The sequence below is a fragment of a genome, unplaced genomic scaffold (assembly GCF_019419815.1).
Source record: "Pyrus x bretschneideri cultivar Hongxiangsu unplaced genomic scaffold, Pyrus_bretschneideri_v1 Contig1, whole genome shotgun sequence".
Taxonomy (NCBI): domain Eukaryota; kingdom Viridiplantae; phylum Streptophyta; class Magnoliopsida; order Rosales; family Rosaceae; genus Pyrus; species Pyrus x bretschneideri.
In genome coordinates, this window is record NW_025999390.1 from 17247880 (window position 1) to 17275316 (window position 27437).

Here is a 27437-nt window from a genome sequence, read left to right on the forward strand (position 1 = left end):
CATGTCCTACATTGTTATCTTGCGTGAGGAGACAACCAATGGATTCAGCGGCTGCCGAAATGTACAGTTTAAGGGGTTTGCCGTGACAAGGTGGAATTAGCACAGGTGGTGTAGAAAGGGCCAACTTGATTTGCGTAAATGCCGTTTGGTGCTCTTCGCGCCATTCAAACTTGTCGGAATCTTTAAGTTTGAGGAGCGTAGAAAATGCCTTCATTTTACTAGCCGAATTGGCGATGAAGCGGCGAAGGAAATTTATCTTCCCGAGTAATGACTGGAGCTGCTTCTTTGTTGTCGGAGGTGGGGCGCTAATGATTGCGCGGACTTTATTTTCGTCAACTTCAATGCCACCATTATAGTAGTTTAGTGATTCAAAATATTGTACATAAAATTAAACAAAATGTCATAGTAATAGTAAATTCGTTCCACAAAATTTCTTTTTGCATCATTAGGAATGGAGTCGACGAATTAAACTCAGATTGGAAGGAAAGGCCAGAGTTGTTATGTGAAATGGCGTTATTAGAATGTTAGCAGGTAATTTGACCACCTCAAATGTTCCAATTTTCAACTAAAGGCTAAATCCCATTGCATCATATGCGACCATATGTGAAGGAGAGCGACTTGGTTGATAGACATCAAATAATAATGTTCTTTTTTCTTTTTATAAAGCACAAAACAAAAACATAATCCACACATTAAAGAGAAAGGGTAAAGAGAATATGTCAAAATGCATTTTTTATCTACTATCTGTCACCCCATTCAGCATTAAATTTTAGTTAAAATTAGTAATATGTCACTTCTTGAATGACAAGCCACTTTCCCAATTTCATCTCACCTTCCTTTTCCCATTTCATCTTTCTCCTGCATTATTCTGCACCATTGACTTGTGGGGTTTGCAAAGCCTCTATCTGTGGCTTGGCTCCTTCTGTTGGATTTTGCTTGGGTTTTGGAAATCTCTAACTTTCTGGAGGGTGTGGAGGATTGAAGTGAGAGATCTAATCTGCCAAGTTCATATTTTTCTTTGCGTTTTAAGCTGAATATCTGGTAAGCAAAATCCATCAAGTTTCATACTTTGTGCAGAAATTTCATCTGGGTTTTTACTTTTACTTTACCAAGTTAAAAATTTAGCTCTGGGGTTGCTTAGTATCTAGCCAAAGCTCAAATTTTTTAGTCAATTTTGCAGTTCTTCGACCGAATCATCGATTGGATTGGATTCCATTTTAGAGCACTTTGTTAGCTTGGCGAGCACTTGGTTTGCTGCATTTTCAATGCTTTTGCTAGATTTTAGATTTACTAGTCAAACATAGTTAGGTTTTGGGAATTTCACCCATATGATGGGAGGAAAATTCAGTAAAAACAAGGGTGTTGATGCCTCAGGAACACCCTCACCACCACCCCCACAACCACCTGAAACCCTTGAAAGCAATACCAATTCCCAGGACACTGCCGATTTGAGCTCCTATGAGGCAGCCTGTAAGCTCGATCCGGCCTTGCAATCGTTTGATGTCAATCTCCAGCAGCGGACAAGCCGTGTCATTCACTCGTTTTCAGATGGGCTGGAAGTTCGGTCCCTATCCCTTGACTCGCTCAAGGAGGTTACCGATTGTTTGCTCGACATGAACCAGGAAGTGGTCAAGTTGATTCTAGAATGCAAGAAGGATATATGGAAGAGTAAAGAAATGTTCTCTCTTGTAGAGGAATACTTTGAGAACAGTCTTCAAACATTGGACTTTTGTACTTCCCTTGAGCAGTGTCTGAAGCGTGCGCTCAATAACCAGCTGATAATTCAAGCTGCAGTTAAGCAGTTTGAGGAAGAAGTAGGGGCTGGGGCAGATGGGAATGGGTGTGCGAGAACCTTAAAAGAATTGAGGGCATTTAAGGCGGCTGGGGATCCTTTCACGGACGAGTTCTTTATACTGTTTCAGGCAGTTTATAAGAATCAGGCATCAATGTTTGAGAAACTGCAACTTCGTAAGAGAAAACTTGATAAGAAGTTGAAATCAGTGAAAGCTTGGAGGAGGGTGTCAAATGTTATTTTTGTTGCCACATTCATCTCTGTATTGGTTTTCTCTGTAGTGGCAGCTGCCATTGCTGCACCACCACTTGTAACGGCCTTGGCAGGAGCGTTGGCTGTTCCCATAGGTTCAGTTGGAAAATGGTGTAATATGCTTTGGAATAACTACGAGAGGGGACTGAAAGGGCAGAGGGAGATAATCGGCTCAATGCAGATTGGAACGTTCGTCACATTGAAGGACCTGGACAGCATCCGAGTGCTTGTTGACAAATTTGAAATTGGGATTGAATCGCTGTTGCAAAATGCTGATTTTGCTATTAGAGAAGAGGGCGTAGCTGTGAAGCTAGTGATAGATGAGATCAAGAAAAAGCTTGATGTGTTCGTGGAAACCATTGATAATCTAAGCCAACATGCTGATAAGTGTAGCCGGAATATAAGGAAGGCAAGGACAGTGATTTTACAGAGAATAATTAGGCATCCCAACCAATGAAGTTCCCTTTTGGTATGTGTTTCTGACCACTGTTTTCTTCCTGGAGGTCTATTAGTGAAACAGGTGCACCACCTTGGGTCAAATGAATTCTATATGGCATTTCTTAAAGGCAAAAGGTAGAGTTCACAATTTTAATTTTGTTTGTATCTTTTGGATTGAAGGAGTCACATTGTTAAGCAGAGTTATACTTTATGTTTAAAATTTCAAAGAAAGATTAAATCAAAAGGATTACTTACTACCTCATCTGTTTTGTTATTGCACTATGCACTAGAACTTGATGGACTTTACTTAGCTGTGAAAAGCCGAATATTTGGATGTGATGGTTACTAGGGGATCACTTTTAAGACATTCATATAGTTTGTGCATGCAAACACTGCGCCACCCTCTCACAAGAGTGGTTTTCTTCGCTGTTGTGCAGTTGATCCCACCACAGTGAAAGGAAGATACCATGTGCCTTGCACGTGAAAGAAATTCTTTCATTGCTGGAACCTCTGCAAGCATTATAACCATCTGGAATTTGGAGCTCTCTTTCATCAGTCTATCCATATTCAAATCAGTACCTGCTTAATTTGATACGCAAAATGAGATGAGCTTAAGAATAGGTATTTTTCTTGATTCTCTATCACATAGGTAGAGATAAAGATCGTCCATCTTCAGTCTGATATATATTGGACGGGCTAATGGGTCCAACGGCTGAATAGTAGATGCATAATGAAGGAGTTGAAGTTACACTTGATTTTATTAGTCAATAAGCTGAGAAATTGTGCACTGTTGAAACGAAGATAATTGTTTCATGATTTTGCTTTATTTGATTACATCACTTCATCTGTGAAATCTTGGGGACAGATTGTTTTATGGTTCTCAACAGTTACATGGTTAATGGATTTAAGAACTTATAAGTGAACGGATTTCTTCAGTTGCCATCTTTGAAACGTGTTGAGATGATATGTGTTTGTGAGGACCAATCCTTATTACACCAACTGCCTTTGACACTTCTGTTCATTGCACTAGATTCTCTTTGAAATAGTTAGTGATACTGTGATCAAGATTCGAGTTAACCAGCCAAAGGTAAAAGATGAGCATCGGACGAGTCAGAACGTTGGATGTCTTAGTTTACTCGATTCATCAAAGTGTTTGTAGATGATTGCAGGTAGTCGAAGGTTCTTCGAAGGCTTTGTTCTCAATGGAGTGGGTCATGAGATATAACTAGTCACTTAAAAATTGTAGTTAGCATCGTATGGATGGTCTATACATAAAAATGGTATGGTCTTGACAAAGTGTTTGATGAATCTGTTAATCGTGAAAACAATACTTTTAGTTTATATGATGTTCTGATTAGATCAATAGTGGTAGAATGGTACTGGTATTGTTAACACGTTATGAATATAGAGGCAACTTGAAACTCAAAAATTTACTGATAACCACGATCGTTTTCTATGTTGATGTATCAACAAACAACGGTGTGCACAAGGGAAATTAAACTTCTATTTGTATGTTGACGATTGCATTATTCTAAGCTGGCTGCTCTAATAGAATAAGGATTTGAACTCGAGTCCAAAGAATGGGTGCATTTTTCCCTGGCATAACTCACATTTGCAATATTATGCGTTAATCAAGCAAGTTTAAACCCTAAACCAAACTGGCAAAATTGGGTTTCGTCATGTTGGTTAGAGGGTTAGAGTAGTGTACTTTTTTCTTCGTCAGTACGTATAATTTAGCAGAGAATATCCTAGATAAAAGAAAATGTAAAAAACACCGTAATTCAAATTGGGCCCAAATATAAAACCAGTATCAAAACGGCACTATCTCATCTGCTACCAGCGACACAAAAGAGCGCGGAGACCGAACGCAGTTATAGTTAATGAATCGCTCCTCCCATGCGCAGTTTCTACAACCTCCATGGATTTCTCAAGCGCCTTGCAGCTTTCACCGCCGTCCACGATCACCAATGTCCAAAATTTTCCACCAAATCCATCCATTTCCTCAAACCCCACAAACCCAACAATCGAATTCCCAGAAAGAACACAAAAAACCATCCCAAATCCACTTCAAAGCAACAACCTTTAGACCCGAAGACTTACATGCGAGAAACAATCACAAACATATACAAAATCCTCAAATATTCGACATGGGATTCCGCTAAAGAACAACTGCAGAACCTTCCCATAAGATGGGACTCTTACACTGTGAGCCAGGTGCTCAAAACCCACCCTCCGATGGAAAAATCGTGGCTTTTTTTCAACTGGGTTGCTGGTTTTAAAGGGTTTAAGCACGACCAGTTCACTTACACAACAATGCTGGACATTTTCGGAGAAGCCGGGAGGGTTTCGTCAATGACCCATGTTTTCAAGCAAATGCAGGAAAAGGGGATCAAGATTGATGCCGTTACTTACACTTCTCTGATGCATTGGCTCTCGAATGCCGGAGATGTCGATGGGGCTGTGCAGACTTGGGAGGAGATGAGAGCTACAGGGATGTGCTCCCACTGTTGTTTCTTACACTGCTTATATGAAAATTTTGTTTGGTGATAACCGAGTGAAGGAGGCTACTGATGTATACAGGGAAATGATCCAGTTTGGATGTTCCCCAACTTGTCATACTTACACTGTTTTGATGGACTACCTGATTGGGACTGGTGAGTAGCTTTTGCTGTCGCATACATAGTGCGCTCTATGTGTTTGTTATAATGTCTGAATGGGTGATTGTTCGATGTTGGGGTCAGGCATGTTTTGTTTGCTAGGAAGGCGGATGTACACTGAAAGTTACCATTTTGTGTATATGGTTATACTAGTTGTTTACGCATGGTGTGTTGTTTGCTAAAGGAAGATAAGATTTTTCGTTATTGGTTTTGTTCTTCAATAAGTTATGCTACGGTTGTTGCTGCCAAAGCCCCCCGCCCCCCCCCCCCCCAAAAAAAAAAAAAAAAAACCACACAACAAGATGATGTGTAAATGCTTCGTTGCTTAGGCGTATTAGGAAAAGATATTATGTTTATGTAACCTTCATATTAATAGTTTCAGAAATGGACATATCATGCTATGATATTTATGCACATATGCACTTGGTGGGATACACGCGGACTCATCTTTGTGATGTTTCCCGCCGAAATATAGATAAAGTTACTCAATCTGTGATGGGTTTCAGGCAAATGCAAAGAGGCACTTGACATTTTCGGCAAAATGCAAGATGCTGGAGTACAACCTGATAAAGCGGCTTGCAATATTTTAGTTCAGAAATTGTGCAAAGCGGGAGACACATGGACAATGAACCATATCCTTTTGTTTATGAAAGAGAATCGCCTTGCCCTTCGTTACCCTGTATTTCTAGAGGCAGTCGGAACTTTCAAAATTGTTGGCGAGAGTGATTCCCTCCTCAGGCAAGTTCATCCGCACTTTTTCGTTGACTATGGCAATCAGGAGGCAAGTGAGTTTAGAACACCTGCTGCTGATGCTCTTGTGACAATTGATGAAGGGCTTGTACTGATTCTTTTGAAAAAGGAAAATCTTGTTGCCATAGACATCTTACTTGCTGGAAATGGAGAAAAGAAAATACAATTGGATTCTGCTATCACTTCAACCATCATTGAGGTAAATTGTGGACATTGCAGACTTGATGGTGCTTTATTGGGTTTCGAATATAGTGTGAAAATGGGTATAATCCTTGAGAGGAATGCATATCTTGCTTTGGTAGGAGCTTTGATCAGATCAAAGTCATTTCCAAAAGTGGTGGAGATTGTTGCGGAGATGATTAGGGCTGGATATTCTCTCGGAATATACTTTAGTACACTTCTGATACATAGGCTCGGGCGTGCTAGAAGGACACCTTGTGCATGCAAAAATCTTTAAATTACTACCCGATGATCACAGGTGCACTGCAACTTACACTGCCTTGATTGGGGCTTACTTCTCTGCTGGGAGTGCTGATAAAGGACTTCAAATTTTCAAAGCAATGCAAGGGGAAGGATTCCGTCCTTTCTTGGGCACATTCAATGTGTTGTTAGCAGGTCTCCAAAAATGTGGTAGAGTTCGTGAAGCTGAAATGTATAGGAAGGAAAAGAAGAGTCTGCAGGCTGATGGTGAGATTCAGGATGCTGTCCCTGTTGAGCAAAAGATTTGTGACCTTCTGTTTGCTGGGGATGTTGTCTCTTGATCCTATTCGGCATGCTGGGACTCCCATACTGATCATGCGATGCAAAAAATTGCCTTGCTGCTTGAGAGAAAATGTCGTAGATAAGGAAGCAGTTCTCCTGTAAACATGATGGTCGTGTATATGATAGCTACAAGAGTTGTCGATGGAAAGAAAGCTATACGATGGAAGCAATCAAATTTTTGCGAGGGCAATACTCGGTGTTCAGTTGCTACATCGAGGCAGAAGTTCTGCTGGTTAGCTCAGATGGCCAAGCAACAGGGGTTTATCGTCTTTTGAACGTGATGCAGAGTTCACGCACTTTTGAGTTGTCTTGATGGGCACTTAGACTTGTATGTAGGTTAAGGTTTAAGGCCTTGTAAACATACTTTTATCTGTTATTTTGCTTTATCCATGTACATTAACGAGAGGGATTATTTGGATTTCGTGCATTTTCTTATTTCTCTCACACATATTTTTGTTTTACAAGTGAGATTAGTTAAATCTCAATCCTACTAATAGAAATATAGCCAAATCTCAACCGTTCATTTTTAATTAAAAAAAAAATATGTGCAAGGCAAAGTTCAAGAACTTTTAAGTACCACAACATTAAGAAATTTATAGAACTGAATATAAAAATTAGGTATGTAATATGGTTTGTGTTAAAAAAAATAAAATAAAATAAAAGCTAAAAAGATTAGATAATTCAATACGTTCAGCTTTAACATTTTCATGCTGTAAAATGTCATGTTTCAAAGGTCCTTATTGTCATTCAATCATCTCCTATGTTCTTCGTGTACCGAATATGATTGGTAGTGTGTCCTGGTCAACACAGGTCAACCAATATTGCGGCAACATTGGTTTCGCTGGCATTGCTTAAACTTCGGGAATAAAATTGTGAGAATAAACATATTTTTGTCTGGGAAAACGGTTGGTTGCCATGGTGAATAAAACAACTAACTGCGTTCCAAATTTAAACCCTCTCATCTTCTCCTGAATGTAGATTTTCAAAAATATATGTTATCCGATATAAGAAAATCCAATTGGTTTCTCTATCAATGAGACAATTATTTGTACTAATATTGTTAGGAGGCTGAGGTTCCTTCCATATGGTATTGTTCCTGTCACTTTTATTTTATGTACAAGTTACATGGTTTAAGTGCAAATAAGAGAAGGAATAAAGCATCATGTACTCAATCAAAATTTGGATATTATTCTATACAAATAATGGGGTTATATTTTTTCTTGCCTCTCATTTTCATTAAGCAATAATGTCAACCATGCTGATCTATATATTCCCATGATTTATTTCATTATTTTTGGTGAGTTAATACTTCATTTTGCTATCAGATCAAAGCATATTCATTGAGATTTGGATTTGACAAGGAATTAGATTTTGTTGAAACAATCGAGTTTTTGGTATTAAGGGAGCTTCGTTATTGCCCTTCGGAGTTGAAGACACGGATACATAGATAGCATGTAGCATTACCAAAATGAGCTTAATCACGTCTCGTTTGGTGGTTGCGATTGAACAAGATTAAGATTGAGTCCGCTCATCTTTGAGAGGGGAACTTTGTACCCAATATGTTGAATAATGTCCAATTTGATCAATCTAGTTCCACCGTCGTTAAAGTCATCGCCAGTAGGAAAAGATAGTTAATCCTTTTGAATTGGTCATGTTATGTTTAGTCTTAGACACCAAACAAGATTAAAGAGTAAGGGCACATCTGAGATTGCCTTTATAGTAAGTACTTCTACTCATAAATTATTATATTATAAGTGCTTGTATTAGAGAAATGTTAAATTTTTATTAATAACGCATGTGATTTTTCATGTTCGAATTTCATGTCAAATGTAATATCATAGAGTTCTGATTGTAAGAAAGTGCTTTTAACCTTTCCAACCAAACATAGACTAAACTTGTTACAAAACCATAACATTGGGTGCTACCAATATTTTGACTCCAATTCCATCAAGGGAAGAACTAATAAAGTCTACAAATGCAAGTAGATTTAGCACGGGGCAAAAAATTTGGCCAATGAGGGATGCTAGTGTACCAAGTGGAGAAAGGATAACAAACTAAACCATAGAGAATCAAATACTCTAAAATTATTGAATTAAAAAAGCTGCAAATGTACAACTATATTTATATGTGTGTGCATCTTCTGGAACTCATATACGTTATTTGGTCGAAATCAAGGTACCAAAATATAAAAAGCAAATTGAATAGTGTGGTTCATGACTCTTTGACAGCTGTTAGGCTTGTGGACAAACATGATTACGTAGTTTGATTAAGCTAATCATTATTTTCGTTGCAACAATAAGGGTTTTGATACGTGACGATTTATTTGGTCGCACACGTAAATGAAGGTTTTGAGTAAATTAAACACCATTTTGCAACTCGTGGTTAATAATATGCAATGCATTGACTAGAAAATTGCCTAATACATGGAGTATTAGGCACATGTATTTGTAGTATAATTCAGATAATCATAATCAAACAACGAGGTGTTTGAGTATGAATCTGACATGTCGCTCACCAATATTGACGTAAATTATAAGTATTTCAATATGAGTGATTTTGTAGTATTATAAGTGTTATGGATAAGCACATATTAATTATTACGTGAACTAATTAATAAATTTACGAAAAACTAATTAAGATGGAGATTAGGACGTGTGGGAGACCTAAAAAATTTGACCAAAACCTAGTTTACAACAAATGATCCGAAGGACGGGTAAAAACATAGAATTTGACATATCTTGTATGGAGAAAATGTCCACCCCCAATTACTCCTATCAATTTACCTCATACTTTAAACATTTTTTTTTTTTTTTTTTTTAGAATGATTCAACAATTACCTGGTAATGTCCCCGAGAACCACAAGACTCGATTTCGGTTGAAATAATCTTATCAGCTAACCATTGGCATACGGATATTTCTCATGTTTGGATCTCACTACTTTACTGCTTGGTACTATATCCAAGCAACACTCGAGTTTACTTCCGATGTAATAGACTTATTGACTCACTTGTAAGAGTCAATAAGTTGAGGTCGGTGATTAGTTGAGATTGCAATCTCACCACGTATATGGCAAACATCACATAAGTTGATTTCGGATGAAATAGACTTATCAACTAATATACTAGCATTTGTTTATGTTACTAAGATTTCATAGCTACTTCTTCTAACAAACATAAGTATGTAATAAATTCAACTTGCGATCTCAACTAATCACCGACGATCTAAATTATTTGTACACTTTTAAACTAAACAAAGTAACAAACCAACCAAAATTGATTAGTAGATAATAACAAGGAAAAAGAGAAAAACTTCACATTAATCACAACTAATCACACCATCCTTTTTGGTCAAAAGGAAAATCCCAACTTATATTTTCGACCATAAAACTACCATTTTGCCGGCTCTCTCCTCTATTTATTTTTTTTTTTTTTTTTTTTTTCATGATATGAACAAAACCTCGGTCGTGAGCCTATGTGGCGCCACGTTTTGCGTGAACGTTTCTAAATTCCTAGCTGTGCCATCCAGCTTTTTGGGGCACCCAAAAAAATAGTAACTATTATCCAGTGCAGCCAACCCTAGTATTGATCCATGGGCTCCGAAGATAACGACGCCTCTCTAGCTTCCACGTGTTCATTACGCCACTCCACCTCGCGAGTCCACACAAACACCAGTCAACATCCATCAGCTAACTAAAGTCATCCAATCCGACCGTCAGAAGTCGATAAGGTCGCGTCGCTGGAAGCCAACCATCCACGTGTACGGTGACTGATCCACCAACCCCTGATCTTATCACCCGTGAACGCGGCTGCATTTCGCCGCATACGAGAAACTTGAACGAGCGAGATAAACTCGGGAGTACGCATAAAAAGAATATGCCCAGAACGTAAGGCATAAGTTCATCGGGACCGTGCAAATCGGATTTTCTCCCGATTTGAAATCTCGTGACTCGTCAAAAACTCGTGAGGGTTTAAAAAAATCGTGGTCGTCCCGTTAATTGGGACACCTATATAAAGAACCAGAGGCCTTCATCGTTGATGCGCTCAATAACCATTACAAAGCTTCAATAGCTCTCTCTCTATAATTCTCGCTATTTTCTCTCTAGATTATTACAATGGCGTTCAAGAAACCCCTAGCCGAGCGCCTGTTCAACATCTCTAAGGCGTCGACCCAAACCCTCAGAAACTGCCGGATTTCGTCGTCGGCGGTCCACACCCGACCCGCTCCCAAGCCCCGCGAGACCAGAATCGCCCCCGACCCTGGGGACAATGTCATTTTCCGAAGGTTCCTCCACAAAAGATCGTCGGCGGGGAATTTCCAGAAGCAGGAGATCTGGTCTTTGCCGATGGGGGCAAACCTGATGGAGAAGCTCAAAGTCGTGGCCATTGGCCGGGACCGGATCCGACTGGACGGTTTGGCCCCGCCGGAACCCGAGTCGAAGAGCTCGCCGATGGAGAAATCGGGATTGACGACGGAGGAAACTAAGAAACTGATGAGGATGGTCCAGCTGGAAGCCGTGAAATCGAAGCTTCGAGAAGTCCAGAAAAGCTGGATATCGTATCCGGAGTTTGTTGGGATCTGCCGGGAAGGTTGCGCGGATCCGGATATGGGTCTCGGGTTTGCGAAATCGTTGGACGAAAACGGTTCCGTGATCGTATTGGGAAATTCCGTTTGCTTGAGGCCTGAACAGGTAAAATTAATATCTTCATTCATTAATCCAAATTAAATATCGTTAATTATTTTATTCGAATTTAAATGAATTATTGTTGTTGTTACGTTTAAAATTTTGTGGTGTTTTCAGATAATTGTTGTGATGGGTCTTGGTCGGTTGGCCGAGAGGGTAGAATTAAATTTACGATAAGTGAATTTATTTTACTGTGATATGGGAAATGCCGAAAACTGATATAGTTTTTTATGATTATTTTGTTTTCTTCAACAGGCAGAGACCTAAAACGTGAAAAGGGTGTCAGTCTTTCACCGTGGCAGATTTTTGTTTTTCACCCTTGGGGCTGTTAAAATCCCATTTCACTCTTTCGGGAGACTACAGTGAATTAAAAAAATTTAAATTAACAAAAAAGAAAACAAGCAAAATTACATTTTTGTTGGGTGGGTTGTTCTAGATGGACCTAGAAATTTAGGAAATTTCATTGGATGTCATTACTATGGAAGATTAGCGAAAATTCTATTATGCTCTGCGGTATCTTATAGGTTAGGTATGGATGAAAAATAGAAGGAAATTAAAAAAAAAAAAAAAAAAAAAAAAGAGAAATAGTTTCCTCAAATGAGAAATTTAGTGGGTGTTAGTGTCTTGGTTGGCATAAAGTTTTTTCTCTTTTCTGGGGGTGGTGGTAATGAGAAATCTAGGAAATTTCATTGGATGTCATTACTATAGGAGATTAGCGAAAATTCTATTATGCTCTGTGGTATCTTGTAGGTTAGGGTATAGATGAAAAATAAGAGGAAATTAAAAAAACAAAACAAAAAAGAGAAATAGTTTCCTCAAATGAGAAATTTAGTGGGTGTTAGTGTCTTGGTTGGCGTAAAGTGATTTTTAATTAGTGCTTTTATGAAGTAATGATGGCTTGCAGATTTACTTCTTGGATTTGCTTTTTGTTTATGGATTTGCATTTGGCATGCATACCTAATTAGGTATGGGGTTATCCATTTTGTTCCCATATCTTTCTCTATCTTTTTGCTTGCATATCTCATCAACTTAATGGATCAGGCTACAATAAACCGGAGTATGTATGGCAATATTCCATCATTTAGAGCCGTTAGATCTAATCCGGTGCATTGGAGAAAAATTCCAACATAACATATTTTGAAATATTGTTTTAAAAAAATTTCCCTCTTTATTATTTTTTGAAGAAATTAGTATAAAACATAGAAGTTTTTGTGTTATTTTGATTATATTTTGAGCAGTTTTTTGTCCAAGTAATTTTTTTGGTGTAGATGTTTAGGATTAATTAGTAATAGGCTGAGCATGCTTTACCCAATTCTTTCAAACTGTTTGGTTACTGCAGATAGCCAAAGCAATCCAGGAACTAATTCCTATTCCAGGAACAACAACCAACTCCAATGATCCCAGGATTAGGGAATTGGAAGACATGGAGAGTCACAAGTTTGAGATAGACCGAAAGGCGGAGTCCCTTGTTCGAAAGGAGCTTTTGTGCGGTCTTGGCTATTTGGTTGTCTCCACAGCCGGATTCATGAGGCTCACATTCTGGGAACTCTCATGGGACGTCATGGAACCCATTTGCTTCTTCGTTACTTCAATGTACTTCATAGCCGGATACGCCTTCTTTCTCAGGACCCGGAAAGAGCCCTCTTTCGAAGGGTTTCGCCAGATTCGATTTGAGGCTAAGCAGAAGCGCCTCATGAAGCTTGAGAACTTCGATGTCGGAAGGTATGACGAGCTTCGTAAAGCATGTTGTCCCTACTCATCGGCTTCATCAGAAATGACCCTGTCAACTGCTTTTGATGGGCCAAAGAGGATGCAATTTGGTTCAGTACATAGTTAAATGAAAAATACATAAGCAACAGAACAAACAAATAACAATATGAATGATTGGAAAACCCCAATTTTGTTCTAACACCCCCCTTCCCTTCCCCCACAGAATTTAACTTTACCAATTTAGTGACCGGCTTTGTGTAAACAATGATGTGGAGAGTGTTTAGGTCTGTAGTTCTTGATCAGTTTACCCGAAATCATGATTTACAAGTTACAACTGTGAATTGAAGTTGTAATACTTTTATTTAATTTGCTTTTTTTATTCTTGGGTAGATTTAAAATGGGAAAGTAAAAGAAAAGCTCCACGTATCTAAACTTTGAAACTTAATCACCAAAAGCACTTCCACACATAAGAGTGTTAAAGAAGCGTTTTAATTTTTAATTTTAGGGGGTGTATGCAATTGGGATTTTGAGGGATTTTAATTTTTTTTAATGAATCTAGGGATATTCAATCAGGATTTTAAGATAGTTTATTAAAATCTTTACAAATCCGGGTGTATTCAATTAGAATTTAGAAGTTAAAAAATTTAGGTACTAAAGTAATTGAATTAAATTGAAGTTGAGATAGGAATTAGAGAGATTTTGTAGTATATTTTAAACATTCACAAATCTCACATTTTCTCATGAGATTTCGAGAGAATTGAATTAAAATTTTACATAGAATCTCTACAAATCAGTTAAATTCTATAAAAATTTATGGATTTATAAATCTATTAAAATTTCTCAAATTCTCAATTGAATACACCCCATAATCTTTATTTTGAAGAATTGATGTTAGGGAGTTTTAACAAAAAACTCACAGTACTGTTCACTTTAACGAAAACCCATATTTTTACACTAAAAAGTCAATCCTGATACTATTCATTTTACCCTTTATTTTGTCTTTATCGTTAACACTCAAAGTTTTCAAATCATTTTCATTAGTTTTTCTTTGATATCATCTACAACGAAGGGGAGATTTAACCTCACAATTGACTAATAATAATGTCAATCAAATTAGCATTTGTCGAAAATCGAAATTAAAACTTCTCACTTACAAACGAAAATATTCACGATTATGAATTGCTTTTAACAATAGCCAAAAATTCAAAATACTTTTAAAATAAGAGCTATTTAAAATTTGATAATATTTGACCGAAAGTAAACCCCTTCATTACAAAAGTAATTTTTAGTGGAAATTAAAAAATTTGATAATGTCTGTATTTCTATCATAATCAGCAAAAGTTTATGAAGTTGGAAACTAAAAGCACTTTATACGTGAGCTTACGTGAGCCTGCCTAAATGCTATTATAGTTAAGCCTGTTTAGAAAGAGGTTTTTTTTTTTTTTTTTTTTTATTTTTTTTATAGATTTTTTTATTTTTTTTAATCAAAATACTTAATTGTTTAAGTCACTACGAAGTTGGAAATTAATTTTTTTTTTCCAACTTTTACGATAATATATGAGGCTTAATGTTTACTACAATCATTTAAGCTCTTTTTTATGTGTGGAAAAAATCACTTTGGTACGAGAAAAAAAAAAAAAAAAAAAAAAATACACTGAAGTTATCTCAAATTTCCTCCTTGACAATCTTACTGGCTAAATTCCCTATACAATTTTGATTAAAGAAGCTAATTCATAATTTGAATGGTTATCTTTGTGTTCGAGATTTTAATTTCGATTCGTCTTCGTATAATTATGGTTAAATCCTTGTACTGAATAACATATGAATAAAAGAATAGACATCCACTCCACTCTAAAATATTTCCAAAAGGAGAGAGGTCATTCAAATGTATCGGCTGCATGTGCTTTTAAGGAAAAAGAAAACGGAAACAAACAAAAAAAGTCTCAGTTAGCAACAGTTGCAGGCTGCTCGCCAACTAAGATTTTTCCAGAAAAAACACCCAATTCAAAGAGAAATTCTAAGGGACGGTTTCTAGACCAACCTGTAAGGATCTAGATACCAAAATCTTTTCTCAACTTCAATCCCGAATTTGTAAGGTTACAGAGTCGAACAACTTCTAACGAATGATTTAAATGAAATTCACGTTTTCGTCGTTGATTAAAAATCAATCACACGCATCAGCAAACCCTAACAAAGTCAATCATTTTATACTAAAACGTTACTCTTCGTCCTACAAGCCGTTAAATAAAGGTGAGTTGGTTTTGAAATGACCGATTGCCATGCATCACCCTCTGACCAATTTGATATGTGCCTTCCTGGTGACTGGGGAGTCGCCCTTTGGCCAGGGGAGGTTTTATTTGGACAGGACACGTCTTCATTGTCCTTAGCTTTTTTTATATGGGATTGATCATGTCGTATTAGGCCTATGCATCTATGAATGCATTGACTGATGAGCCATTCGGGTCCCAAATTTGATAATGACATACATGATATATGTTACGTGTTTACTGCTCTCGTTCTTTCATGATCTAATTTTATAATATAATAAATAATAATAATACTGTGTAAGTTTTTTTTTTACATAACATTATATTATTAAACAGAAACGTTCATAATGTAAATTGCTCGATCCAAATTCACACTAGCCAAGACAAATGTCCCAAGTTCATGGGTCATGTTATGTTATTGGGAGAAAAACTATTAGTTATCTTACATAGTACTTTTATCTATTTCTCCTCTCACATGATAATGAATTATGTGAGTAGAGAAATAAAGATAAAAAAAAAAAAAATATGCACATAGCCACTTGCGGTCTAGTGGTATTGGTATTCCTTTTGACTTGTAAGTAACAGGTTTTAGGTTCAGTTCATCGCCAAATGACGAATTTAAACCATATTATTGCTAGCTCATTATAAGGTTAAGCTCACTACTCTTCCCTATTAGTGTAAATAATATCAGTTTTTTTTTTTAAATATGCACATATGATGACATTCAAGTGAAATTATTTTCAAGCAACCACCAGTAATGGAGAAAGTCGAGGAAGAATTTTAGTGGCTGTAACTTGACCAGAAAAAAAAAAAGCCAAATGTATACCATCATTAAATCCATGTCTTAATCACATAAAAGAAAAAAAAATTACTTTGAACATTTTTGTATGCAAACTTATGTACTTGTTCTACATTATCACTACCTCATTGTGAGGTTTTGGCCTACATCTCCACCCCGTAGATAATTGTTAAAAAAAAATAAAAAAAAGACTTATGCATCTGAAAACTACAAGTTTGTGTACAATCACAAGTTTATCTCACTTTCTTAAACCAGAGATATGTAAACTTGTGTAACCTGGAGTAGTGAGAAGGGGAAGGGGCCTAGAGAAAAATTAAGCCTTGAAAAGAATCTAAACGATTGATACCATGTAAAAAATTTTAACTAATTTCATTGATATGTGTAGAGTAGACTATATGCAAGTTATTGGAATACAAGTAACATTCCCATTTGACATAAGAATAATAAAAAGTTGTTTTGTCGACACCCCATTTAAAATTTTAATATTGAATATTAAAATATTATACTAAAATGACTATTTAGGCCTAAAATTTAAGACTTTGATTTCTTAATACACCCCACGAAACCAACGTGAATCAAAACTTACAACCCAAAAATATTTTTCTTGGAGCTCTCAAATTAATTTTACTCTCAGACTCGCGGTTTTTTATTTTTTATCTGTAACTAGTCCATAGTTTGAAACGAAACATCAAACTTGGCGGTCCAGAGACTCGAAAACCCTCCCACTAAAAATTAAAATAATTACAACTTAGTAGCCAAATTACTCATTTACATTTCCCACAAGGAGAATCCAAATCTGATTTCCCTTTCCTAAAAAGTTTAGGCAGTGTCCGATGCAGTAAGTGTGGTAGAGCACCAAGAAATATCCAAGAAGCTGGGGCACTCGTATTATTATGCTTACTGCCAGTATGGTGGGTGACAAAGTTCCGCAGACCGACCTCCTTAGTCCTATCCAGTTCTTGGCATTGTAGCCATTTAAATATGGTGCCTGCCACCGACTTAATATTTTTGCTTGCCATATGAAATTATTCCTTCAAAATAATATACAATTTTTCTGTTTGGATTTGCATAATGGCTGTCCATGGTTATCCTCACAAATGAGATACTCCCTCCCAAGATGCTCTCGAGAAATATAGTCCAATCCACAGTTGTCATGACATAGGCATGTGGGTGTAAGTTAGGTCTTCTTTTTCAATTCAATTTTAACCCCTACTTTATGGTTTATGTTCTTCTCTACAAACATGGTTTTCCTCTTTACCGATAAGAAATCATTCTTCCTTATTTAGATATAACAATCGGATCGAAACATACATAATTTCTGAAAACACAAAAATTAAAAGTTTTAACACACTTTTCAGATTGTGTATTACAAGTTATGACTGTTTCCGAGTGTTTTTCTTCTTAACTGGTTTTCATCAAGAAAAATACTTGTACATGTTCACCGCATGGATGCCCCTACCCATCTACCCAACTTATGATTAACATATTTTTTCTATACAAACATCATAATCAAAACTATTCATTCTCTTTATCTTGTTTTAAAGATCATTTTTAGAAAATAAAGTAACTTTTAATTTTAAACTCATTCAGTCATTTGTTATGCATACAAAATAAATGGAACCCATCATGAAAATGGATGTTGTTATCAAACTCGATTTATTTGACAATATAGATGACTAAACGAGATTTAATTGAATGTTTTTTCGTTTCATAGATGATTTTTTAGATGACGGTAGAGAACGAAAAATTTCGATTATGATATTTGTACATCAAACTACGTTATTTACAAATGGGTGAACTAGTAGGTACTCTATGCATGATTTTTAGCCCTTTGTTTTCTCCTCCTTTTTCTTCACATTCTACACGTTAAATTTATGTTCAACGAAGTGTGAAATTGTTTATGTGATGGTGCTATGACATGCAATAGTATGGGCCATATATGTCAACAAAGTTTTGTGGCAAAGCAGCTAATGTTGAAGTGTCATTTATATTTTAGTCAATTTTATGTGGCCTTCAAGCCATTTCCAATCAAAAAAGCGTCAAAGGATCATGTTTAGCTCTATAATTCTGCAAGAAATTATTTTTAATGAACAGTGTCAGACCATATTTTATACTATCTTCAACCAAGTGGGCCAAATGGCCATAGGTCAAAACATAACCCTTCAACAAAAAACCATCTTCAACCGAAGGAGGCTATTTTTTACCCCATCAATAATTTATTATTTTAATTGAATTAAACTATCATATTAAAATAAGGTTTTCGAACGTATTTTGAGTGCCACTTGTCATTAAATTAATAAGCCTCCGAATTTCTTATCTTTATATAATAAAAAGAATGTGAAAAATTGGTGAAGAATTGAAATAAAATGAGGAATGATAGTATGAAATGATGAAAAAGATGTGAGAAATAGGGTAGAAAGGGCTTAGGTATTTATAGGAAAAAAAAATTAGATTTTTTTTTTAAATTTCGTATAAAAAAAAAAAAGTCAAATCCAATAGTAACCTGACGTCAGCATGATGTGAGGTAACAGGTGTTTGGGCTGGGCTATAGAGCTGGTTGGTTGGCTGCTCTTCGCCGGCCCTTTGGCCGGTTGGAGCTCACGAGTCCTTTAGCCTAACCCTCAGTTGGAGACAATTTTCGTATCAAAACGGGCTGTTTTTTGGCCTATGACCCTCTGACCGGATCGGTTGGGGATGGCCTCATATATTTGACAATGTTCCCTACACTTGCAATTGATGTCTTTCTTTACCATGTTCATGTTTGGCAGTTCAGAGGGATCAGAGGGATTGTGCCGGCCGAGATCTCTGCCATTAAAACAGACACGAAACCTTTGTTTAATTTTCTTGTTATTCGGCTGTCTCTGCTTTCTACCCTTACCATGCTAGAAGTAGGGTTTAACTGACTTACCTATTTAAAGTAAGATAAATGATTGGAACTTGTTCATAACAAAAGTAATGAAGCATGTAGTCTGGACCGTCGTTTCTCCGTTGTACGAGATCTCAAACTCGACTCCCGCATGTCACATTGAGAAAAATAGTAAACAGAAAGTTATGGCTCCAATTCTTCCGTTAGACAAAAGATTTCTGTTTTCTTCAAGTTTTAGTGAGATGGTATGAATTTATTGTTGTATGAGCTTGACGGAGGCTAAGGGCTCGTACCAGATGAGACTGTTTTTATAGAAAACACTTCTATTTTGAAGCATTTTTATTTTTAAATTGCTTTTCATATATACATATTGAAATTTTTGTTGAAGATGCAAGGACTTACTAGAAAAGCACTTGAATTTGCTTCTTGATTATGAGGTACTTCACCAGAAAGTGCTTCGACAAGTGCTTTCAAAATAATTTGTTGAATGTTGTTAGAAACATTTTTTAAATTTATTATCAAGAGGAATTTTCAGCCATTTTAAAAATAATTGAAATAAAGGGGCCCTAAAAAGTTGGAACTAAATCTACAGACGGTGAAGTTTTTTTTTTTTTTTTTTCATACAACGATATAAAGGTGAGGGGTGGGCTAAGCTGCACAATAAGTCAACAATAATTTAGTATTAAAGTCGCATTAATCATACTTAAAACCTCTCACTTACAATTGAAAGAATTATTACTAGATTATAGTACAATTGCGAAATTTGATACAGAATAATGTGGAATTAGATATATGGTTGATTTGGTTTGATAAAGGTTGGCAAGAAATACAAATTGGAGAGACTTTATTTAAGCCCAATATGTTCAAAACACAAATATGATGTCCAACCCATTCATTTTACGCCCAAAATCAATCCTAAGGTTAAGCCCTATTTGTTCATTCAGATATGAACTTTCCGCACTCAAATAGCTTTCTTTTCGCCTTCTTATTTTATGCCATATTCTCCTCAGCTATGCAAAAGCATGCGTTCAAATTTTTATGAAATTCCATGGGCTTGGTAACCTCAGCTATGCAAAAGCATGCGTTCATATTTTTATGAAATTCCATGGGCTTGGTAACCTCAGCTATGCAAAAGCATGCATTCATATATTAAGTCAAACTCAAATGCTCTACGTTAAATAAAATTTAGAGACCAAAATTATAAAAATTCAGGGACGAATTTAAAAGTTTAATCTTAATGGAAAATGATCATCGCCGGATCCTTTTTCGTTAAATACTATTTATATTTAATTTAAAATTTAAAATTTAAAATGATTTCTGATCTTATGATGTACGATAAACGATCACAAAATTCTCATACATTCATGTGGTCGGATCCTCAATCATTATTTTATTTTTGGTCCAACTTTTTCAACTATACCTTTTCATTACCGAGTAAGTCACTTGTCAATTCAGAGTGAAAGTTTAAGTAAATAGTAATACCAAGACAAAATGTGGAGGCATACAACGAAATAACTACTCAATTAATTAAACAATTTATGAAATTCCATGGGCTTGGTAACCTCAGCATCTCAAACAAATCAAAATGTAAATGTAACTTTTTCTCTCAGTTTCTGTGCCATCTCTCATCTGAAGCTCTGATCGATACATGTTTATTAACATGGGAACATTCGCAGCGAAATTGCTCGCTATCATGGACTCAAAAACTTGTGGTGGAAGTATGAATTATTGCAAATGGTATCCTTCACATCCTCATCCTCATCTAGTCCAATCTCCAATTTAAAGTGACCTTGCACCAAATTGATTTAGAATTTAACACATGGATAAGAGGAAATTGTAGTAATGGTCCTTCAACTTTAACTGAATTTGAGCAAAGGTTCTTCAACTAAAAATTTATGATCATTGGTCCCTTAACTCATCAAAACGTGCAACTATGGTGATTTTCGTCAACTCTATCAGAATGTATGTCAAAATGAGTTACGTGCCAAGCACATGAGGATAATATTTTGCATTCATGATCTTTGGAGGATGTTAAAGAAAATGAACATTCCGATTATAATGTTTGTAGGATAGAAGTACTTTAATCATAAGTTAATGGACAAGTAGGTTACCATGGAAAGAACATATGCATTATCCATGTATTAAATTTTATATCAATGTGGTACAAAGTCTCTTTAAATTAGGTTTGGACTTGATCAGGATGTGAAGGATATTATATGCTGTACTTTCTGAGTCCTTCATGAAAGCGAGCAATTACGTTGTGAATATTCCCTTGTTGACAAACATGTATCGATCATTGGTTCAGATGGGAGATGGCACAGAAAAAAAATGAGAGATTTAATTGTAAGTGGAGATTGTTTTAGTTATTCATACGTTATTGTGAGTGGAGGGACACGTAAATTTCCTTATTCTATATCCAAACTCCCGGCTTTGAGATTGACTATTAGGATAATACTTGTGTATTCCTTTTTACAGTCCGAATACTATAATGGAATTATTCATTCTTTTCATCATCATCATCTAAAGATCAAATATGCAAAAAAAATTATTCAATTTGGAGATCTAGATCAAATATGCAAAAAATTGTTCAATTTGAAGATCTTTTTGTCATCTATATGCATAAAACAAATGGACGGTTATCATGAGAATACTATTTGCCACCAAAATTGTTGATTGGTGTGAGTGGACGGTTCAATTTGAAGATCTTTTTGTCATCTATATGCATTAAACGATTTTCAAAATTAAATAATTTTTTGTGTACATAATCTTTAGATGATGATAAAGAAAATAAATGGTTCCGATTATAATGTTCGGAAAATTAAAAATCGTTAACCATAACTGAAAAATAAGTCCCATTATAAGGACATGCATTATCCAACGCAATATGGTCTAAAATGACTACTAGCTAATAACGAAGACATAACTAATGGAGCTCTCGCAATCATGAATTTGGGTAGGCCTAATCAAAATATGTAGTAATACAACAAGTATATATGACTCGACTTACATCGCACCAGCCCAAGTACAAAATAAAACTAAGTTATCTGTACAATGCGTTGTACGCAAAACTTTGATAATTTAGTAATTAGCATTATGATTTAGTTGTTTTCGTTAAGAGATTTCAACTTCGACTCACACGAATAATGAATTCAATACTTCAATGTTATTGTTTGTTCATTGTGTAGTTTAAGTCGGATTTCCCCCACTCAAATAGTAGTAGACCATTGTATAGAAAAGCACAAATAGCTTAGTGATTGTCTAACAAGGCTTATAAAAGGATCACCAGATCGGGGCTTTTGATTAATCATGCACGTACCAGATTGTCGAACAAGGAAGAGGTGCAGGTCCCTTTACATAAACGCTATTTTGTTATTAATTTTTTTTGCTAATCTATTAATCTTGGCTATGAATTATATTTGTTTTGTGTGACAACGATATTCGAAATTACTTTAATTTTCAAGAAAAGAATATCAAGCTTAGAATAAAGATACAATAATACTAATTTGGCCAAAAAATCTAATCCACGTATGTGTGCGTAGATAAAATTTGTTTGTGCTGGGTTTCATACGCGCCATAATTTGTCTCCAGCCTATTTAAGTTTAGCACATATCTTACTATGAAGTATGAACTAGGATATATTCAATCGATGATGCCAATTTGCCAAATCAATTCAATCAGTATTACAAAATTATACGCATTATAAGATATCATCCGGCTTACACTACTACAAAATTATTTATAACTGGTGGTCCAAAAACCGACAAAAAACGTATATTATTGTTGGATTTTAAGCAAAATCTGACAAAAAATGGATGCAGTGGTGGATATAATAAGGTCATCTCCAACCGAAGGGTCCAGAGGGCCAGAGGGCCGAAAATAGCCCGAAAACCATCTCCAACCGAGGGCTAGGTCAGAGGGCTCTGGATTTTGAGAGGACCCCATGGAATCGGAGAGGACTAGAGGACTAGCTGTTGCATTTGAATTTTTATTTTTTATTTTTTATTTACAAAATTTTTCCTATAACTTCTATTTTTAATATTTTTTTTAATTCTATTTTTTCCTATAACTTTTATTTTACAAAATTTGTTTCATTTTTTTTTAAATTCCATTTTTTCCTATAACTTCTATTTCACATAGTTGCTTTATTTTATTTTAAATTCTATTTTTATCCTATAACTTCTATTTCACAAAATTTGTTTCATATTTTTTTTAAATTATATTTTTTTTCCTATAACTTCCTAAGCCATTATACAACATTAAATTAAATTAAGTAACATGAAACAACAATAAACAATATGAAATAACATTAACCAACATACAAATTATACAACATAAACAAAAAACATTTAACAACATGAAACTTAAACAATATTTTAAAAAACATTTAACAACATAAAACTTAAACGCTTACTCTATGCTTCTTTTGGCCCAAAGATGTGCAACAAGATCATGTTGTAGGTACTTGTTTGTGGCACGAGAATGTATCATTCTATAGTGCCTCATGTATTCATTTATAGAGATACTACCAGTTCTTGGATTGAAAGGCAAATTAGGCCCATCATATATTTTTGCACGAGCCATTCTTGACCTATTTGGATCTTCTTGGTTGTCATTGGACTCTCCATCAATATACTCATCTCGCTCATCCTCCACTATCATATTGTGTAATATGATGCAAGACATCATTATGGAGTCCAAATTTTCTCGACTCCACCCTCTTGCTGGTTCGCTAATAATCTTCCACCGTGCTTGTAGAATACCGAAAGCTCTCTCAACATCTTTCCGGTTTGCCTCTTGGTGTAAGGTAAACAACTTTTCTGTGTCATTCCTAGGGTTTGGAATTGCTTGGACAAGTGTCGCCCACTTTGGGTAGATGCCATTTACCAAGTAATACCCCATATTGTATTGACGGTTGTTGATGTAGTAGTGAAGTTGAGGTGCTTTACCTTCCGTCAAGTTATTGAAGAGGGGTGAACGCCCAAGAACTGTAATGTCATTTTGGGATCCAGGGACTCCAAAAAAAGCATGCCAAATCCATGTGTCATATGAGGCAACCGCCTTTAACACAACAGTTGGCTTTCTCGACCTTCTGCTAAAGCCTCCTTGCCATTCGGTGGGACAGTTCTTCCAATCCCAATGCATGCAATCTAATGATCCTATCATGCCTGGAAACCCACGGTCTTCAGCTTTGCGAAGGAGCCAATTCAGATCTTCTTGATTTGGCTCACGGAGGTACTCGTCTTTGTGAACCTGAACAATTGTGTCACAGAATTGTTGAAGAGTATCAAGGCATGTAAACTCAGACATACCATGGGTTTCATCCATCGAATCAGCTGGGGAGCCATAGGCCATCATTCGAAGTGCAACAATAACCTTCTGATGAGGTGAGAAACCAGGACGGCCAGCTCTGTCTAGCTTCTGTCGAAAGTATGGATTGACTTGTTGGACATCACGAAGTAAATGCTCGAAGACATGACACCTCATCCGGAAGCGACGTCTGAAATCCTCTTCTGTGTACATCGAGTTAAGGTTGAAGTAGTTGTTCATCATATTGGCATACGACATCGCTCTGTTTCGTGGTTTGTAAGAGTAACCAACAATAGAGCCACCCTATTGAGGTTGTTCCTCAGTTGGCTGACACACCATGGCCGCAGCCATGGCTGCTGCTATGTTTTGTTTGTTGCGCCTTACTTGAACTTCTTCATCACACTCCTTATCTTCTCGTCTCATTTGCGCCCATTTTGCTTCCAATTTGAAATTGGATGAGGAACCCCAGTTGGAATCTGAAGAGGATCCAAAGTTGAAATTCATTGCAAACTTGAATTGAAAAAGATTGAATTGAAATAAATTAAATTCAAAGTTGTGTGAATTATAACCCAATATCCACCCTATTTATAACAAAAGAAAAATTCAAATCCAACGGCTAGCTGACGTCACTTAGCCGTTGGATTTGAATTTAAATTGTAGTTTTTAAATAATAAATTATGTTTGGCCCTATGGCCCTTGGTTGGAGACGGTTTTTTATGGCAGGGCTAAAACGAGCCCTCTGGCTCTCGGTTGGAGACGGAGTTAAATATGACCCTGTACTATTCATTAAAATATTAATATATTGGAGAATCTTGTAGGGCCAAAGGGCTAAAACGAACCCTCTGGCCAGCCCTCGGTAGGAGATGGCCTAAGCGACAGAATTGCCAGTGTCAGGAAATGAATTTTCTGATAGAAAATAATCTAAAACCGATAGAAATTGTGTCGGATATAACTGACAGAGAATATAGTAATAATAAATAAATAAGAGCATTTCTGTCGGTTAAAACCGATAGAAAATACTAAAACCGAAAGAACTTGTGTTGGATATAACTGACATAAAATTTATTAATAAGAATAAATAAAAGCATTATTGTCGGGTAAAACCGGTAGAAAATATATTAATATTCCATATTCTTCCATATTCACTGCATTCACTGCACTTTTTGCATTTTCAACCTGTTTCTGCATTGTCGGATATAAAACACTTTCTGCATCTTCAACCTGTTTCAAATCCTTTCATATTCATTGCATTCACTGCACTTTCTGCATTTTCCATATTCAACATGTTTCAAATCCTTCCTCTCTGATGACAACATGTTTGACAGGGGAAGAATTTGTATGGACTATTTATCTTAAACAACATCCATTATTGTTTGCTTCTTATAGTTATCTTAAATAAATGTGCTTGAACTCATGTCTAGCACACGCATATACCTTGAGCAGCAATTTTCCTCCGCTTCCTCCTATGCTTTGTGACCTCGCTGGCCGTATTTGAGGTGTCTCAAGCAGCATCAACACCATAATGTTGTGCTAACTGTTCTGAGCAACGACATCCGCTCGTAACACCACCACCAACAACATCCAACCCACTGAAACAAACAAAACAAAATTATTCAAGTTTTTGTATCACCTCTCGGTTGGGTAACTACTAACTACTAACAAATTTTAGCAAGTTTTAATTCGGAACCATAGTTCCCCATATGAGAGACAGAGAGAGAGAGAGAGACAGAGGGAGGGGGAAAGAGAGAAAGAGAGAGCGAGAGTGTTACCTTCTTCTCGTCCGACAACGGTAAGAATTGGAGTCATCAGAGCGCTTCGCCATATTCGAGATAGCTAAAGTTAGGGTTTCTGAACTTTGGTTGCAAGTGTTAAACTGGAAGTAAATGAGGAGAGAAGAAAAGGAAAAGGAAATTAGGAGAGGAGAAAATGGGGAAGGGAAGGGAGAAGGCACCGGTGCAAGGAAGAGATTGAGGGGTTTTATTCTGAAAAATTTCATTACTGTCGGTTAAAACCGACAGAAACATTTTTTAAAATATAACAGTGACAGAAACATTTTCATTACTGTCGGTTATAACCGACATCAATAAAAAAGGTGGCAAAAATCCCCCCAACATTCCCTCCCAAAATTTTAAATTCCCTCCCAAAATCTTAATTCCCCCCCCCCCCAAAAAAAATGTTACGATTTTAAAAAATAAATAATAATTGTTTGGTTTAATAAATCAATAAATAATATGTATTTAAATAGAATACATTTTTTAAAATTAAATAAATAATTGTTTGGTTAATAGATAATAGCCCATGTAAAATATGCAATAAAGAAACAAAAAGATAATTGTACAATGAAATTGTCATCACACAAACTAAATACTGTCTAATCAACACTTGGAAAACATAAATAAAAATCTAGCACAAATTACTTTTCCCACTTAAAAATGTAGGCAAATTTAACGGAGATATGCATTCTACAAAACTAGTTTCAATGATCGAACCGTCAAACTTGTTTGTAGATACTACAAGATCGCATATGTAAAGAATCGTAAAAAAACAAACATTGAAACTAGTTTCGCAAATTTAACGGAGATATGCATTCTACGAAACTAGTTTCAATGATCGAACCATCAAACTTGTTTGTAGATACTACAAGATCGCATACGTAAAGAATCGTAAAAAAATAAACATTCAGAGATTATGTAACGGAACAAAAAATTTCGACGATTATAAACGAAAAATCAAAATTTAACAGTTATTTTAGCTCCAATTTTAATGATTTTTTACAGATACACATCTTGACTCTATAAGAATGCAGTGAATGAATTTGATCTTCAATTTAAAATATTTACGCTAGTGGACACCACAAAATCTTATTTTATTCTTAATGGAAGTATAACATTAACAATTAAGTGTTTATCTAATCTACTGTTTTGACGCGATACACATTCTACGAAACTTTTTTCAATAATCTAACCGTCAAACTTGTTTGTACACACTCCGAAATCGCATATGTAAAAAATCACAAAAAACAAACATTCAGAGATTAGGTAACAAAACAAAAGTTTTTGACGATTTAAACGAAAAATAACAATTTAACGGTTATTTTAGCTCTGATGTTGATGATTTTTTACAGCTACACTCCTCGACCCTATAAGAATGCATTGA

General features: G+C 35.8%; 3 protein-coding genes across 6 annotated transcripts; all 3 read left to right on the forward strand.

Moving 5' to 3' along the window:
* The first annotated feature begins 740 nt into the window (after positions 1–740).
* On the forward strand, positions 741–3405 carry LOC103963167 (UPF0496 protein At4g34320). 4 transcript variants are annotated; one of them, XM_009375944.2, is made up of 3 exons: positions 741–1041; positions 1181–2513; positions 2920–3405. In XM_009375944.2, the coding sequence occupies exon 2, from the start codon at positions 1329–1331 to the stop codon at positions 2499–2501; it is 1173 nt and encodes a 390-aa protein (XP_009374219.1). In that variant the 5' UTR covers positions 741–1041; positions 1181–1328; the 3' UTR covers positions 2502–2513; positions 2920–3405. The 4 variants fall into 4 exon arrangements, 3 of the variants coding, with proteins under 3 accessions (XP_009374219.1, XP_048445580.1, XP_048445575.1); XR_001954530.2 differs by having other exon boundaries at positions 742–1041; positions 1181–2617; XM_048589623.1 differs by having other exon boundaries at positions 742–1041; positions 1169–3405.
* Positions 3406–4365: 960 nt separating this feature from the next.
* LOC103963168 (pentatricopeptide repeat-containing protein At2g01390) lies at positions 4366–7086 on the forward strand. Its single transcript, XM_009375945.3, is given in 4 exon segments — positions 4366–4969; positions 4971–5136; positions 5646–6331; positions 6333–7086. Coding segments are annotated over 4 exon segments (1761 nt in total). The 5' UTR covers positions 4366–4378; the 3' UTR covers positions 6651–7086.
* Positions 7087–10550: 3464 nt separating this feature from the next.
* On the forward strand, positions 10551–13421 carry LOC103963169 (calcium uniporter protein 2, mitochondrial). Its single transcript, XM_009375946.3, has 2 exons — positions 10551–11338; positions 12672–13421. Exons 1-2 carry the CDS (start codon positions 10763–10765, stop codon positions 13167–13169), a joined length of 1074 nt encoding a protein of 357 aa, XP_009374221.2. The 5' UTR covers positions 10551–10762; the 3' UTR covers positions 13170–13421.
* The last annotated feature ends 14016 nt before the right edge of the window (positions 13422–27437 follow it).

Coding starts and splice junctions, on each gene's coding strand:
- LOC103963167 (XM_009375944.2), top strand. CDS start 1,329: ATGATGGGAGGAAAATTCAGTAAAAACAAGGGTGTTGATGCCTCAGGA.
- LOC103963169 (XM_009375946.3), top strand. CDS start 10,763: ATGGCGTTCAAGAAACCCCTAGCCGAGCGCCTGTTCAACATCTCTAAG. Junction 11,339..12,671: donor TTTGCTTGAGGCCTGAACAG/GTAAAATTAATA, acceptor TGGTTACTGCAG/ATAGCCAAAGCAATCCAGGA.